Source organism: Nesoenas mayeri (genome assembly GCF_963082525.1).
Source record: "Nesoenas mayeri genome assembly, chromosome: 19".
NCBI lineage: Eukaryota > Metazoa > Chordata > Aves > Columbiformes > Columbidae > Nesoenas > Nesoenas mayeri.
The window spans coordinates 2,777,323-2,794,634 of NC_137568.1; the positions used below are offsets into that span (position 1 = coordinate 2,777,323).

Genomic DNA, 17,312 nt, shown 5'->3' on the forward strand with positions numbered 1-17,312 from the left:
ACACGACCCTGTATTCCTGGAAGAAAGGAATGTAGAAAGGTGAACAACATTTAAAATGTAAGAATTAGACACAGAAAACAAAATGGCAATTTGTTTAGCTGGTTTATTTGCAACACCTAAGAGAGGTTTGGGGATTGATCCCTTGTCCTTTTTTTCTTTTTGGAGAGGGGGAAAGCCTCCTCTTTTTCCTAGGAGCACACAGCAGTCATTGTTTCGGAAAGCTGAGAAGCACCAGTCCCTGTTTGCTTCGTAGTTATGGACCATGTAAGCATTGCACAGGTTAATAAATATCTGTGATGAGAGATTAGATATGTATGCCTCCCCGTAGCCATCTTATTTAACTCTATGTTTGATGAGGAAATGCAGACGCGACTGGTTCTGTAATCTTGGAGCAGCGCTGAAATACAGGGATACAGACCCTGCTGAGGGGTGGGAGCAGGACCCTCCGAGGGGCTGCTCCACGTTAGACCCGCTGCGAAGCCATTATTGTCTCTGAAGACGTGAAGTTTTCTGGTAGTTTCACCAAGTTTGGGTTTCTTGGTTTGTTTTGTGCGGGGAACCCACAACTAACGAAAACTGTGGTTTTGTAGCCAGGAATTGGATGCAATGGTTCTCAAGATAAGCGCTGCGGCTGAGCGGGGTGATGTTGCTGCTTCCATTTCGCTCCTGTTTTGTGCTTCTATCTTTCTGATGGCAGAGTCATCTCCATCGCATTGTGAGTTTCTGCTTCTCTCAGGTCAGCAGCGATACAGCACACAAGTGCTTTGCAGCCGGAGCTGGTGCTGGAGGTTGCTGCAGCTCTCAGTACCTACAAGTACGACTCCCGGAGCGCAGCAAGAAAAGCCACTTACAGTCACGGCTCTACAGATACGAGTCAATAACATCGACTCTTCTCTGTGTACTTTTTTCCCCACTTATTTATTTGTAAGTCGTGCTTGTGCAAACTTCTCTGTAATGAGAACGCCAGTGTAAGTCTGAGAATCTAAGACTAAAGAGCTAAATTCATTTACACAAGGGGGAACTTTGAATTTGACCCTGTATAGGGCTGCATACAGTTACTCTCAGGTCTAGTAACACCTTCCCTGCCCACCCAAAACCCCCAAGAAAAGAAAGTGTGTCCCAGTTAATGCTGGAAAGAATTTACACAAGCCATGAATCCTGTTTTGTGATATATCAAGAAGCACTTGAGTTATCACTAGTTATACAAAGGAGGCACTCTAAAATTTGATTATGTTATTTTCTTTTTGATGCTTTGGAGTTGAACCTTTGAGGCTTTGAAAATATCCTTGGCATGAAGAACTCATACATACATACATACATACATACATATATATGCATATGCCTTGTAGGAGAAAATATTTGATCTTCCTAGAGACTCGGCTGAGTTCTGCACGCAGCAGTCTCCAAATAATATTTAGAGAGGTGGAAAATAATAACACACTTCCTGTGGAAAGTGTTTGTCTTGCAAACCCCAACATGGGAAGTGGCCAGGAGACTTCATACAAATCTGCACCAAAATCACATGTTCAGACAAGGCAGAAGAATTGTGGAAGAATTAGTGTTGTGCATGGCCATTAATATGTCCAGTGCTACCAACCAAAATGTGCATGTGAAATTCCAGTGATTTCTTAAAGTCACCAAGTTAACCCGATGGAACTGACACAGGTTTTGTCTCTCGGTGCTGGTTCCATGGCTGTTGTTCCATGGTTTGCTTTGGGAAAGTGCAGTTGGTTCTCTTAGTCCTCCGGCTCTTTGGCTGGTGTTGGGCTCTGGGCTCAGCCTAAGGTCTGGATCACTCCCGTGGAGTCTGACACAGCCCCATGGAGTGGAAATGCGGCGCTGACACCAGTTTTAGAAAGCAGATGCTTGTTTTCTCTTCTGCTATCAGCGCTGGCCGTTGTGCAGTTTGTACAGGCCACCTAATTGTTCATATTCCTCTTTTTGTGCTGCTTTTCTTTCTTCTCATATGCTCGTGACGTACACGACTGCTGGAGGGGATTGACTCTCAGCCCGTGGTTCCGTTGGTATTTCATTGTATTGGCATTTGGAGGGATTATCCAAAGGTACTTTGGGAGCGTCTTTCAATTTGGGTTTTTTTTGCAGGGCACAGAAGCTGAGCCCCATGAACAATGCAGCTGATATCAGGAAGAAACTGGAGGTGTAGAAGACGTAGTGGAAATCGCTGGTGATGTCCACCAGGAGACCTGAAGTAGAAGCCACAGCTTAGTTGAAGGGAACATGCACACTAACAGCAAATGGGTGATATTTACATAAATGTTGAACCTAAATCATTCAGCAAACTGCCATATACAAAAGACAAGCATTCACAGATGAGGTAAGTTCTCTAGATTCTTGGGGGATTGGACTAGATGATCTTTTGAGGTCCCTTCCAATCCCAAACATACTGTGATACTGTGGTTGTTTTTTTCTGTAGTCACCGCTCAGGTGATGTTTCTGCTTCTTTATAAAGTATTTCTCAATAAACAGAAAAATTAGGAAAGAAAGGAAATTGTAACTTTTCCCCAATGTGCTGATTCATTCTGTTTACTTGGCACAACCCCCCATACCACTGCCAGTCAATGGATTTTGAAATGAGTGACCTCGTTACACCCCAGACTAGAAAACAGAACAAATAAATAGAGAAATCTCTCAAAAAGCAACATGTTTGGCTCTCTAAACTGAAAACCTGCCTCTAATAGTGTGTAATCAGGGAGAGGAAAACACAGAGCGCAGCAAGCGTTATGACTAAGTTGCCTCAATATAAAACATGGCATATCAAACAAGTAATTTAATGCTAATGTTAGAGATGGAAAGGCAATACTCAGGCCAAATATATGATACCTTCTCTATAGGCTGCTTATTTATGTGGTAATAGCAGAATAATGTTTGTTTGCTCGTATTCTTCAGTAAAGACCAGGGATGTTTCTTTTCGTAGTGTACTTTTCTTTAGCGGATTTTAGGCCTACAAATAGAAATGGAGCTGATTGTACTGAACGTTGTTTCGCCCATCGGCCACTCCTGTCAGTTGGGCAAGACAAGACTGTTTTTTGCACTTTGAGAAAAGTGACTCACGCACTCATGCCAGGGAATACCATGAAATACGGGGCGTGTTGTCATCCCATTCTTAGAACAGACGTTCTGCTGTGCTGCAGGAGCAGGTGCGTCTCGGACAGGTCACTTAGTGGCATTTGCAGCGAGCTGTGAAATCTGTGAATAATTTATTTCACTGGGGGCCATAACTAGCTCCTTGCTTGTCTCCAGAGAAAAGTGAATACGCTCTAGAGCTCAGAAAGAAGAGTGAGCAGAAGCTTTTACTATAAAGATTTTGAATAATGTAGAGCTGGTAATAATCCTGATTACAGTTAATTTGTCTAATGGGATGTTTGCAATTCCTTGAGACTCCATAGAGAAAACAAAGCAAACTAGCAAAGCAGTGAAATGGTTCATAGGCAGCAAGATCCTACCACAGTAATTCCTCTCCGTATCTTTGCCACTTGCAGGAACAAAGCTCTCCTCTCTCCCGCGCCTACCAGAGCTGCCTGCCAAGTGGGTCACTTTGTCACCCACTGCTGCGGTGACACTCAGACAGCTGCAGAAATGACCCTTGTTCAGCTGTGGGAAGGGGCTGATCGTTCCTTTCCAACTTTCCCTTTTTTATTGCTCCCTTTGCATAACTCACCTGTCTGCGTGGGTTTGGAAACTCCCTCATTTCTTTATGCTCCCAAATACTTGTCACCAGTGGCTACACAACCGATTTATTTTTTCCCCAGCTTGCTTTAATAGCTTCTGTTACCTGTGAGCGGGGGTCCGATGAGGAGGGTGATGCTCTCCAGGATGGTGAAGAGCCCTAGAGCACTTGAGAACCTGTCCATCTCCACCACGTCCATCAGCACCTGGAAGAGCAGCGCCCCGATGCCACTCATGGCGATGCTGAGTATGATGCAGTAGACGATGAGGACGCTGAACTCGGCCGAAATGACGCAAATGAAGTTGCTCAGCCCGCAGAGGAGCACGGCCAGGCTGAACAGGTAGATGCGTCTCCCGGTGAAGATGCTGTGTCCTGAAAGCAGCCCTGTCAAAGGTCGGATGAAGATGTTGATGAACCCAATGATGGAGATGAGGAGGGCTGCCCTGCGTTCCTCCACTCCGTTCTGGATGGCGTAAGGCACGAGGTAGACGTGGGGTAACGCAAACCCCATCATCATCCAGGTCACTCCAACAGTGTAAATCCTGTAACCTTTGTTTTGGCAGAAGATGTCAAAAGCCAGGTACTTTTGCAGCATCTGGAAGCACATGGTCCTTCTGCTCTGCTGCCGGAGCTCGGGGTGGGGAGAAGATGCTCCGTTGGACAGTTGTGCCCCTTCTGCTGTTTTCCCCGGCTCCTCTGCAGGCTTGGGTGACTGTGGTGGTGCCCCTGACGCAAGCTGGACCGGTCTCATGATGGCTCCACAAACGCAACAGTTCAACAGGATTCCTCCGAAGATCAGGAACGTGTTCCTCCAGCCCATCTCATCCAGCAAGTACTGAGAAAGCAGCGGCCAGAGCGTGAACCCCAGAGAGACGCCCATGGATGCGATGGCGTTGGCCAGTGTCCGCCACCGCACAAAGTAGTAGCCCAGCACGGTCACTCCTGCCTGGAAGCTGAAACACAAGCCCAGACCTAAAGGTGAGGAAAAAGAGAAAATGACAGCGCGTGATCCCTTTGCGTTGTCGTAAAGGGGGAAAAGAGCCCAAATCCAGGGTGTACCCACGGGTGACTTCACCTGCTACTGAGGCATCTCCTCACCTGCCAGGCTGCACAACCCCAAGGAAGTAATAATCATAAACCCCACACAAGGGATGAAGAAGGATGTTGTGCATAAATTAAACTACTTGTTTTCTTTGGTATAGTATATATACTGATCTAAGCTGACCGTTGTCTGGGGCTTGCTGCCATTTCTACAGCTGTTATGGAATTGTTCATTAAAAACTTGGTTTTTATTATATACTGCATACAGCAAGCTGTGCTATTTTCCTGACACTCTCATCAAGGCTCAGGGAATTACTTATTGTTTTTCTCTCTATGCAGTGGACGCAGCTTCAGCTTGCAAGATCCAACAGGACTGGTCCCAAAGTAAGCTGGCTGGAAAAATTAATTAAAGAGCAGGAGTTGAACAACAGTCACACAGGATAAATATTTGGAAAGGAAAAGTTCCCATCTGTTACTTCTGTTCAAAACTAACAAGTTCTTTTGTTAGAAAAAAGATATCTCCACGTTTGCCCAGATTGGGAGTGGCGAAATACAAGCCCAGGGAACTCAAGAAGGATGTTGTGCCAACACATTACATTCCAAGACTGAAAAAAACCCAGCTCCCTTATTCAGAGACAAAAGGCCGAGAAGATACTAAAAAGACCAGACATCCTTGCTCTCCATTTTTCCCTCTGGAGACCCGTCGCTTTTTCCAGAGAGAAACATTTTCCAGCAAGCTCGGTGGGATGAGGTGTGTGTTAAAGGGCTGTGAAGGGCAAGTCCATCTGCTACAGGAGTCCTGCTGCGCTCTGGGGCTTTTAATTTATCCCGTTTCACAGACGAATGGAAAAACGTGAGCGCTTAGTTGGGGCTCTCGCCATTTCCTGCCTCTCAAGTCCAGCACAGCAGCTGTTTTCCCTGCTGTTTTTCCGTACGTACCGGTGATGAAGCCGGCTGTCAGGTAGAGCTGGCCGATGGACCTGCAGAAGGAGCTGGACACCATCCCCACGCCGCTGAGCAGCCCCCCCAGCATCACCGCGAACCGGCAGCCAAAGCGCTTCACCAAGATGCTGCAGAGGGGCCCTGAAGGCAAAGAAGCCAAAGGAAAGTGGTTAGGGAGGAAAACAATACTTTATACCTGCTGGACTGCTGCAGTTATCAAATGATTTAGTCTGGAGACGCAGAGGATTGTCCCAGCAGCTCGGTGCAGGAGGGAAGCCAGGAATTGATAATGCATTCTGAGATCCCCCCAAGTGCACAGTCAGCTTGTTGGCTGAGGCTCCTGTGATCTGCCTGGATCTTGGCCATCAAGTAGGATTCCTGAGCTTCCCTGCGATGGATTTTAGTCAAAACTCTTGGAAATTAAATGGAAGTAGGACCTTCAAGTCTAGTTCTGTTCTCACATGATATTAATTCTGGTAACGATTTGAAAAAGTACTTGTACTCCTGTGCCTCTAAATAAGAGATGCTAAGCGGGGTGATATTCCTGTTTGTGTATTTCTGCTGTTATTTTACTGTATTTTTCAAATATGCTGCAAAATCTCCTAAACTGCCCTTGCTTTCCTGCTACCCAGGTGAAACACCTTGCAGGAGAAGGCAGATTGACTCTGAAATATGTCAAGAATGGGAGAAAAATAGACGTTGCTAGGGAGGATTATTTGAAAGTGGCTGCATGGGAAGCAATCTCAGCGGCAGGGAGCAGCATCCAAGGTGCAGTTTGTGGAGTCCTGCTGCTGCTGAATGTTATATTCCCTGGAAAATAACAATATGTTCTTGTCAGCACAGCTCTCTGCACGTGTCTGTCCTGCAGGGCCGGTGGGTTTATCTGTGTCCGCTTCCAAGGGGAACCATGGACACGAGCACGTCCCAGTTCCCACCCGCACAGCCCCGGGACAAATGGGAGCAAGACTCGGGTGCTTCTGATGGACAAAATCCTGGATTTTATTGTGTACATAACCTGGGTCTATTGTGTACATACATTGCTGGCACGGCTTTACTGGGAAAGAGTTATGTTGTTTCATCAGAAAATGCAATGAATAGGTGCAGAGGAGTGTATTTAAGGTCAGTTAGTTCTTTGATTTTCATAGACTTTTGGTGTATTTGATGAATTAAATTATCAGTTTTTAATGCCATGTAGCATCCTTCTTTTTTGGGGTAGGAAAAGATGAGTTCAGACCTGCAGACCATCAGTGGGAAACGCGCTTCTCCCTGCACGCCCTGGCAGACAGGATGGGAACGTGCCGTTTCTTTTCTCTTTCCTCTGAGGTTTTTCAACATTGTCCAGGTTTTTTATTTGCTATCCTCTCTGAACACTCAAGGTGATAGAAACTAATGCAAAATGACTGTAAAGTTCAGGATCGGGAGTCAATCAGTGCAGGGAAAAATAACCCGTGGCATATTTGTGACCTAAATCAATGCCTGGGTTTGAAATAAAATCCAGATAGTCAAGTGAACAGTGGAACATTATTAAAATTCAGACTGCAGCTGTCTGTATTTTGATCTGCTTGGGAGATTTTCATCTTAGACTCCAACTGGCCTTTGAAAAAGTGTCCAGCAAGCTGGCAACTGTTTTATTTTCCTCCTGCTGAAGACATTAAGGATGGTACTTCTGTTTAACCAACTCGAGTAGCCAGAAGTCATGAATCGAACACTCCAAAATGATGAGATTAGCTCTAAAAATGGTAAGGGTTTTTAATTATTTGTTCCTATTAACTTACTTTCTAGGTTTCAAGTATTATTTCTCGCTTGCCTTTGCAAAAATATTTGGAGCAAGAACCTGTCAGAGCATGAACTCTTGCATTTCCCATCTTGGAGACGGCCATGGGATCTCGAGAATTCTTGAGTGATTCTTATAACGAAATAATCATTAATCGCTTTTACCTGGGAGCACAGCGTGGGTAATGAGATATGTTTGGCTTAACGAGCTATGAGCTGTTGTTTGCACTGTGCCCTTCCCTTTGCCCCACGGAGCTGCCGTCGCCTCTCCTGCCCAGCGCCGCTCTGAGCACGGGCTGCTCACTCCATCCCCGCTCCTGGTTAGCAATTTATATATATATATATATATATATATTTCCCCTTCATCTTCTCAGAATTAAAAAGAAAAGAGACAAAAAAGAGAGCTGCACGTTTAAGAGGCACAGGTGATACAGCAGAATGCAGTGTTGGAAAGGGCTTAAGCGCGGAGGTGATGGATGTAGCTGGAGAACCCGAATCAAAGAGAACCTGGCCCATGGCAAAGGAGATCAGAAGTTGCAGCAAAAGCCCATATATGCTTGGCCTGAGAGGGAGGTGGGTTTTTATTTCCTTTTGTTTCTTTTTCTGATTTATGTCCATGTTACAAGTGCTCCTCCACCGTAGCAGCCTGCAATAGGCAGGCAAAATAACAACTCTCTTGTTAATTCGCTGGTTATGCCCTGATGTATTCTGTTAGTGAATATAATTAACATGAGGCTATTCTTTCCTTGCCTAATTTATAACTTTTGGATCTGTTTATTGGCTGTCTTTATATTACCTTTTACTGTGGTTCTCAGCCTCCTACGAAACAATTACTTCATTCAAGATAGGATAATTGGTATTTTCTCGCGGGTACTGCCAGGCTTGTCCTTCCTGGACGTGTTGGGACTGAGCTGCTCCTGAGACCATGTCCCAGAGCCAGCAGGTCCCGCTTGGCTCCTTCCCGCTTCCAAATTCCAAGCCCCAAGGATACTGCCTCATTTCTGCGGAGCTGCAGTGATAATTCCTCCCCTCATTACTTCTCCCGAGGTCTCTTTCTCCATCCGCACCTTGCAATTCTGGACCAAACTGCTTCTGCTAAGGTGCAAACTCTTCTCTCCTGTGTCTGGTGGCCGTCAGCCAGGGGATGGAACCTGCCACAGCCTTCACACCAGCATGACTCCGGCCTGTGCTTTATTTACCTTGTTTTTTTGGAAGGGGCAGGTATGAACTTGGGGAGGAGCCCAAACACACGGTGTCACTGGATGCTTTGCTTCTTTTGCCTGGTGGGTTCTGGGTTGTCTGTTTATCAAATAAACGCAGGGGTTGGACGTGGAGGGGTCAGCAGCGACACCAGGGCTGCTTATTGGGAAGCCCTTGAGCTGCTGTGGAAATATCCATCTGGGGACCCTGTCCTGTGCAGCTCCCACTTTTTCTTTGGGGGGTAAACCAGTGATTCTCTCTGCTATCTGTAAAGCGCAGCCCTCCTTCCATCTCCTGTCTCCTGGAGGTGCCGCCTGACCCGCGTCCTGCACTAATTCAGCTGTGCTCATGTCCACCCCAATGCCCGCTTGGGTGTGCGCTCTGTGCCACCACCAAGGACTTGCTTGTAACGCTCTGCCCCAGCTCGCAGCCTCGACGAGTTTGGCTTTTGCCATCTTTTCAGCTGTGAAGAACACAGTTGTCATGTGGCACACGGAACGAGATGCGCTCTCGTGGACAGAAGATGAATCAAGAAAGCACCTGAGCTTCAGCGTTACCTGCCAGCCTATTGAAAGAGATGCTCTGGTTTAAGTTGTTGCTGATCTGGAGAAGTTGGGTGGAGAAAGGGATTCACCTGCTTTGACCAGGGGTCTTGGCTGTCTCTTGGTTGTGGCAAAAGGGAGCGTGATGTCTGTGGACACTCAGCTTTGGACTGTGTGACCCAAGTGGCTTGGAGATGCTGGAACCCCAGGGAAGTGGTGGAGCCACCGTCCCTGGAGGGGTTTACTAGACACGTAGATGAGGTTCTTAAGGACATGGTTTAGTTCTAGAGTGAGGTTATGGTTGGACTTGATGATCTTAAGGTTCTCTCCCAACCAAAATTATTCTATGCTGATCCAGCCAGTCTGCTCAGACCTCCCAGTCCCTTCCACCACCTGCCTTAACGAAATGCCAAAAGTGCCCTCGTCACGGCCCCTCATCAGCGACACAACCACAGGAGGTGGTGGGGGACATTCCCTGCGGCGTCACTTACCACCTCCGTGCAGCACGGCCACCATGATGGACGGGAACCACGACGTCTCACTGTTGCTGGCCTGGAACTCGCGCTGGAGGTCGGTGAAGAAGACCCCGATGCAGGGGGGGTAGCCCAGTGTCATCCCCTGCAGCAGCACGGTGGCCAGCAGGACCATCCAAGCCCATCCCTGGTCCTGGGGGTTGGCAGCTCCATGTCTGGCTGCTCCTCCTGGGGACATGGTGGCTTTGTTCTCCTCCTAAGCCTGCTGAGGAAGGGAGCGCAGCTACCACGCAACCCTCACCCCAGCCGGGGCACCTTTGGAGAAGAGCTGACGGTGTTCCCGAGGCTCAGAGGCACCTTTTGCAGCTGACACTCCAGAGTTCTTGCTCTGCATTTCTTCCAGCACCTCCCTTCCTTCTCGCTGCAGGATCCTTGGCAACAGATTGGTTGAGAAACAACAGCCTTTCCCCCTTTTATATTTCACAAGTGCTGTGACCGCGGCCAGGTAGGGAACAGGACCACACCTCCTCGGAGGTATGACTTGGCTTTACCGAGTTCCCGCCCGTATTTCCCCTTTCACCTGCTTTCATCAGATGGAGTCCCCTTGCTGGCAATTGCTAAGGTCACTCAGCCCTAGTGCTGAAAGGAATAAACGCTGCAAATGCCAAGAAAAATAGAAACACATAGAGCACATTGCAGCAGAGCTCGGCGTGAGCCTGGTAGGAAAACTGCACCTACCTACAGAGTGCTGGTGCTGAAAAAGCGCTGGTAGAGCTGTTAATTAAGTAGGATCTGGTGATCGCAGAGAGGCTTTTGCTTTACCTCTGTTTAGATCTAGAGCTTCTTCTGAGAAATCCCAGTTTCGGTTTCTTTGAGACCGGCAGCATGAAACATACAGTGACAGCATTTCCTGTCCTCTCCACGTGAATAAACATGCATTTTGTAAAAATATTTTTGGCAGCTGGATGAGCTCAAAAAAGTTCCCCTGAGGCCACTGCGCAATGCAGTATTTATTTAACACTCAAATAGTGGTGATTTTTTCCCTAGAACCGTAGCTACAACGGAGTTTCGTGTGCAGCTTTAAAAATGAATCATCATTAGATCTCGCTGGTTATTTCAATTCGCCATGGCGACACACTCGGAAAGGGAGTCCCGTGCCTCGGACCGAGACCGGAATCGGCTGAACAAAGGGCAGCGAGCGCGGGGCTGCGGCGGCTCGTCCCCGTGCACAGCGCGGCCCCCGGTGAGACGCTTCCGCTGCAGCAGCGACTAAAAGCTTTGATGAAGTCTTTTGCAACGTTAACCTCAGCATCACTCCTGTAAACAGGGCTCTTGTGCCGGCTGGATCGATGCCAAAACACACACACAAAAAAAAGAGGGGAAAAAAAAAGGCTGGGAGCAGAGGGGGCCCGTGGGAAGGGGCTCTGAGATGCAAATTGTGGCGGGGATGCTCAGCACGCTTTGGTCCTTTGTCCACTTCAGCTGGGCACAGATAATGCAACTAATTCAAGTGCTTGTCTCCCTGGTGTGAATTAGCTGGGTGACAGCCTAAAAACCTCTCCCTGGCAACAGCAAACCTGCAAAAAGAGGCAGGAGCACAGCTCCCCGCCGTTCCCAGCCGCCCCGGCCAGTGCTTGGGTTTGTCCAGCGGCAGATTTCTGGCTCCTCTCACATCTCACGTTTCTCTTCTCGGTGACAACCAATGATAGGACAAGGGGTGATGGGTACAAACTGGAACACAGGAGGTTCCACTTAAATCTGAGAAGAAACTTCTTCATGGTGAGGGTGGCAGAGCCTGGCCCAGGCTGCCCAGGGGGGTTGTGGAGTCTCCTTCTGTGCAGACATTCCAACCCGCCTGGACACCTTCCTGTGTAACCTCATCTGGGTGTTCCTGCCCCATGGGGGGATTGCACCGGATGAGCTTTCCCTTCCAACCCCTGGCACCCTGTGATGCTGTGATTCAGCGATGTCCCCATGTCCCTGCTCTCCAGGGAGGACCCTCACCCACCCTCTGTCTGCAGGACACCTCGTACCCCGAGCACTGTCGCCGTGAGGACCTGGAGATGTTCTGCCAAGCAGCACACGGTTCCTCGCTGCCTCCTGCCCGCGTGAAGGTAACAGAACGAGTTTGTTCCAGCGCTGGCTGCACCGAACAGCAAGAGCAGAGCAAAAACCTCACTAAAAAGCAAAAAGAAACCTTCCCGTGGTAACCAGACGGGATGGATGGTGCCACAGCTTTTGTGCTCAATGTGCTCAGGTGACCTGGTGTTGAGCAGCGAACACAAGTGACCAGGGACATTGGTGGAGCATGGGCAGATTTCACATACACGTGATGGTCTCATGCTGACGGTGTTGGGAACGGGACTGAAATTCGCCGCAACAGCCACACCTGCAAACAGTGGCTTTTGTCGGGAGCAGGTCAGCCTGTGCAGAGGTGCTTCCTGCTGCCGGGTGCCCTGGGTGGGACAAAGGGGACAAGCTGCTGGTTTCAGGGTTTCTTTCCAGCTGCTCTCTGCCAGTCACTGTTGGCCTCAATGAGCTAATTCTCCTTTGTTCAGGTCTGAATATTGCGTCTTCTCGTCCCAGCAGCCCCCAAGACACCAGCGTTCCAGCCTTCTTGGATTCCCCAGCTGTGACAGAGCAGCCCTGGCAGTTGTTTGTAGCAGCAGACCAGGAGTGCTCACACGCTGATTGTTCCGGCTTTTTCCGTGCCTCAGTTTCCCCCAGCCGTGATGTGGGGTGAGCAGCTGCTGGATGAGGCTGCTCCCTGCAAGGGCAGGCAGCCCTTTATTCCGAGATACACAGGGTGTTTCCGTAGCTCACCTCCTAGGAACAGCTTGATATTTAGCCTGCAGAGCCGCTGCCCCAGCAATGGGGCTTGGAGGGCTGTTGAGGGCCCGGGTGATGCCTGTGACCTGCGAGCAGGAGTGGAAATGAAGAAGGAAGTTTCTTGTTCATGGGACATCAGGTCTCTGCATCCTGCTGCCGCATCCTCCCTCCTGCCGCCCCAGCCCGGCACTGGTGTGTGCTGGACACGCTTTTTATGGACGTGTAAAACAGGCTGCGTGCACAGAAGGGAGATGTTTACTGCAAACCAAGCAGGGTGGTAAACTGTTTTTCTTTTGAGTCACCCTGTGTCTGTTGGGGGTAGGAAAGCCAAGCACTTCTCTTGGTAAATACCTTTATAAGTGACTTTTTAAATACCTTTTCATCCCGAGATGTTGGCTGGCTTTGCTGTCCTCTCCCAGGTAGGCTGTGTTATACCCCAGCTGACTTTTGCAAGGTCACCCCATAAGCTGACAGCAGAGAATCCAGATCTAGCTCCGGTTAAATTGTTGGCCCAAGTGGTGCAGCCTGGACCAACACTACGGGCTCGTGTCTGCGGGATGTCCCTTGTCAGTGATCATTTGCAGCCCTTAAGGGACAGGAGGACATTGGGGGCATGGCAGAGGTGGCTGCGAGTCCCCCGGTTGCCCGTGTCCTCGGTGGGGACACTTAGGGCTCTGTGAGCCAGGCTGAGCTCAGGAGCCTCAGCAGCAGATTTGGGACAGACCATGCGCCTGGTAACAAAAGTGCAAATGCCTTAGGACCTGCAAATGGCTTTTGCGAAAGACTGGTTGGATTTGTTCCAGAGATCCACATCAGCAAATCGTCTGACAGATGGAATCGTGCAGAGGAAGTCAGGGGATGGTTGTTTGTTTTGGGGGTTTGATGGTTTTGCTTTGATTTTTTTAAAAGTGAAGGAAACTAAGTGCCATTTCAGCTGTGGGATCGCACAGTGGTTCAGGGCAGGGAGCTATTTCAGTCCCAAATTAATCTCCTGCTCTGATCCTTCCCTTGAATCCAGACAGACCCGGTGGAATCTGAGCTCTCAGAGCACCTGAAAAGGGATTCCTGGCCTGAGACTGAGGCAGGATCTGAACAACCCTGGCAAAACCCCTACAGACCAGCTCTGCTGGCACTGAGAACACAGGACTGTGCTGAGAATGGGGGGAAGAGTTGGTTTAACATGAGTTTTCCAAGCAGTTCCCATAGCATCACTCCCACAGCCTCCCCCTGCAAAGGGCAGCAGGGTCCTGCCTGTGCTAATCAGTCTTAATTAGCCTAACCAGCCTCATCTGGAGCCTCCTCCCACACCCCCTCCACCCTGTTTGTTCCCCAGCTGCATTTAAGCCTGGCTCCTTGCCTAGCTTGGTTTTTTAATGTCTCGCCACTGTTTTCTGCTCTCCTGGGTTGACTTTGGATTCGCTTGGCTCATTAATCACCAATAATGTGGCAGTAGCACCAGGTGAGAAATCCCACTTTGGGGACCAGGTTTAATGACCATCAGCCAGTACTGGGGATAACGCGGGGTGGGAAACGGGGGTGAGGAGGCAGCGGGCACCAGGATGTGCCCCGGCAGCTCCCAGCAGTTCACAGGAATCCAGCAAGATGTGGCTTGTCCCTGCTCTTTGCCCTGGCTGAGGTTGTCGAGGGTGTCTGGGAGCTGCTGGTGCTGTTCTTCTATCAATTTCCTGCGTTCTGTGAAGGTGACGAGGGTGGTGGGTCCTGAAAAGTGGGGCTTTGGAAGAAATTGAGTTACCTTATCATTAGCTACGCCAAAACTCTCACTGGTAGATGATTATGGGGTCGCTGTGTGCATTGCGGTTGTGTTGTCAGGGGTGTGTGTGCAAACAGCAGAATGTGGCCTTGAGCCTTTATATCATGGGCAAAACCCCTTTGGTTTGGCAAGTATGACCATCCCCTTCTTGTTGAATGTTTCTCTGCATTCAAATTTTAGATGAAAGCCCACTGCAATATTAGGATGAGGTTGACTGTTTGTTAGCTATTTCCTAGCCTTTTAGCGACTGATCTGCCTGCTTTTCTGAGACATGTTGAACTCAGTGCCTGGGTTCAGGGCCTGGCTCTTTGCTTGGTTGCCCAAAAACAGTTTTCCTCATTTTTAGCCACTGTCATTTGAATTAATTGTGATCACTGGTGTGTGTTTTCCTGGCCGTGCTGCGGGACCTGCTGCCCAGCCCGTCCTGAGCTGACCCCGCTGGAAGGTGCTCACCTCTCCCAATGATATTCATGGTCACGTACGGACCAGCTGAGCTCTCAGCTCACCGAGGAGCTGTGTAAGACACGTGGAACTTGAGGACTCCTCACACTTCAGACTGATGATGGTTTTGCTTCAGGCTCTCAACTGTTGGAGTCTGGGGAACCCCTGGCGGGGATAGAGTCCTCCAATGGGGAATATTGCCCAAGGGTCAAATATCCGTGCCTTTGCTCATCTGCTATACCACAATCTGAAGGCAATTGCTAGGGAATTGCAGCTCCTCCCTTACTCTGATTTGGAGAAACCAACATGTTTCTCCAGCCCTGGAATGCAGAGGCCACATGGGGACAATTTGCCCATATAAAACTTGGGTTAAACCTTCAGCGACTGCCCCAAAACCAGATCTAGGTGGAAGGACATGGCCAAGGTCCTTGTTTCCCAAACAAGTTAGTAAGCTGGGGTGAAAATATCTGCAGGCTTTCTCTATGCAAGTAGATCTGGCTTGATTACTTTGTTCTGGGTGAGCGTGGGTGGGTAAGTGACGAACTGACCTTCGTCTTTCCGTGACCGCCTGAGGCAGAGCAGAGGAGCGTAGGTGTTGTGCAAGACGTACTTATGGTTGCGTCCAGACATCTGGGTTTTACCCTCCCAGATGTGTGCGGAGACAAGGAATGCAGGAGCAGTTTCCACCGCTTTGTGCTGGAGCCCCAGGCCAAGCGGTTGGATGCTGAGAGATGCCTCTGCTGCTAAAGCCCTTTCCTTCTTTAAAGTCAATCTGGGTTTCCTCTTTGTGCCAGACATGAGCGGGCAGGCCAGAAAAGCAAATGATTTGTGCTCCAGGTAGAATTGGCAGGGAAAAGCCGAGCTGCCGGCTGGGTGACTGATGGGAGCTTTGTGGCGAGGTGGCCCAGCCCTGGGGAGCTGGGTGGCCCCAGGACGTGGTGCGGTGGCCACGCGGGCTCAGCCCTGGCAGGAGCCTGAACCTTTCCTTCCAGAGCAGGGATGTGGGACTGTCCCTGTTATTCCCTTTGCAATGCAATGCAAAAAAAAAAAAAAAGGCTAATAAAGGGGTTTTAAGTCCCTTTGCCGCAGCTTGTGTGTGCGCGCCGCTTAGTGATGTTGCGGCTATTGGAAAATCTCAGTGATGTTCTGTTACTCATCTTCTTCCCAAGCACCTGGCAAAGCCACCTGGGGAATTTATTTCCCCCAGTTGGCTCTGTGAGCAGGAAGGTCCAAACCCTGCCCCGGGCAGGTAGTGAGTTCCTCGGGTGTGCTCGTGCTGCCTGGGTGGTGACAGAGCCCCTCACCCGTGGCAGCTGCTTGTCCCTGGGGAGGAGCCTCCAGTGGGTACCCACATCTTTTTGGGGCAGCCTGGGGAGCTGTGACAAACTCAGCCAAGAGCCAGAGCCTGAACCCTCTGCTGAGGCCAGTCCTGCTGCAAACCACCCCCCTTTGTCCCTTCTCCTGCTGCAACAGGTCTAGAGCAGGCTGCGTTTTGGCAGGAGGGAGGGCTGAGCTTTGGGCTGGCCCCCCGTGACAGCAGGACCTTCTCAGTAAGAGACGGTGCGTAGGGTTAATTTTTAACATACTGGTTGTGCCTATCCGGCACAACTCTCGCTTGGTAACGCTGAGGCATTGCCTGTTCGCTGCAGCAAGAAGCAGAGAGATTATTTCTCAGAGTAGTTAAGCAGGTGGCACAGCCTTGGATGGGAGAGCGAGGGATGGTACAAGGGCCTGGTAGCTCCAGGTTGTGGTTTCTGCAGAAACCACTGAATGATGCTTGTGTCTTCTGTGGAGTGATGTGTGTTAGAGGAACCGCCTGCCTGGCAGCCCTGGAGCTGCTCAAGAGTCCTGCACAAAGGCTTTCCAGCCTACATGGCCTTTTAGGACAGTCCTGAAGTGGGAGAGCAGGGAGGTTATGGCTGCAGGTCTGAAATGCTGGCTCGAATTTGACTTTCTGCTGACAAGTCCTGCCTTGTGAACGTGACTGAATATGCATTTGGTGTTGGCAGTGCCAGCCCTGCGGTTTCCATCTCTGCCCAAGACGCCGCCGGCACTTGAGCCTGGCTTTGCTTTGGGCAAGTTCACTGGCAGCCCAGACCTGCAGTCAGGTCTGGCACGGGGATGCGTCAAGGAGGTTTTAAAAGTACCATCTTAAATCAACCCACGCTACATGGTGACCTGGCTGTGGTTCCTGCCGCCCCCATGCCCAGGAGCTTCCCGTGTGACCCCATGGAGAGGAGACAATCTCATGTTGGTGTTGACCCTGGCTTGGGGACGTGCCAACCCCCTCCCTGCTCAGGGGCTCCATGGCTCCTGTGGCAGCGCGGGTGAAGGGCAGGCAGGTACAGTGGTCACCAGCCGCTTGGAGTCCAAAATAAGACCAAATTAATCTAAATTTTTCCATTGTTCACTCGTGTCTTTGCTCTTCCCCCGAGCTGCCAATATTATCCACCTTTCAGCATCACCAAAGCCTGAATATCTGGTTTGCCTCTTTGCCTCCCTGCTGCTCGTCCATCTGCCGGTACCTTTGCGTTTCCAGCCGAGTTGTGATGCTCTGTAAACAGGAAAGAACCTAAATCTCCGCTAAGCCACTGGTCTCGCTAAAGACACAA

General features: G+C 49.7%; 1 protein-coding gene across 1 annotated transcript; it reads right to left on the reverse strand.

The window, feature by feature from the left end:
* Positions 1–1,962: 1,962 nt before the first annotated feature.
* Positions 1,963–9,897, reverse strand: SLC16A5 (solute carrier family 16 member 5; the record flags this gene model as incomplete). The annotated part of the gene is made up of 4 exons (XM_080356525.1): positions 1,963–2,204; positions 3,794–4,660; positions 5,669–5,812; positions 9,678–9,897. 4 exons carry the CDS (start codon positions 9,895–9,897, stop codon positions 1,963–1,965), a joined length of 1,473 nt encoding a protein of 490 aa, XP_080212651.1.
* Between the last annotated feature and the right edge of the window lie 7,415 nt (positions 9,898–17,312).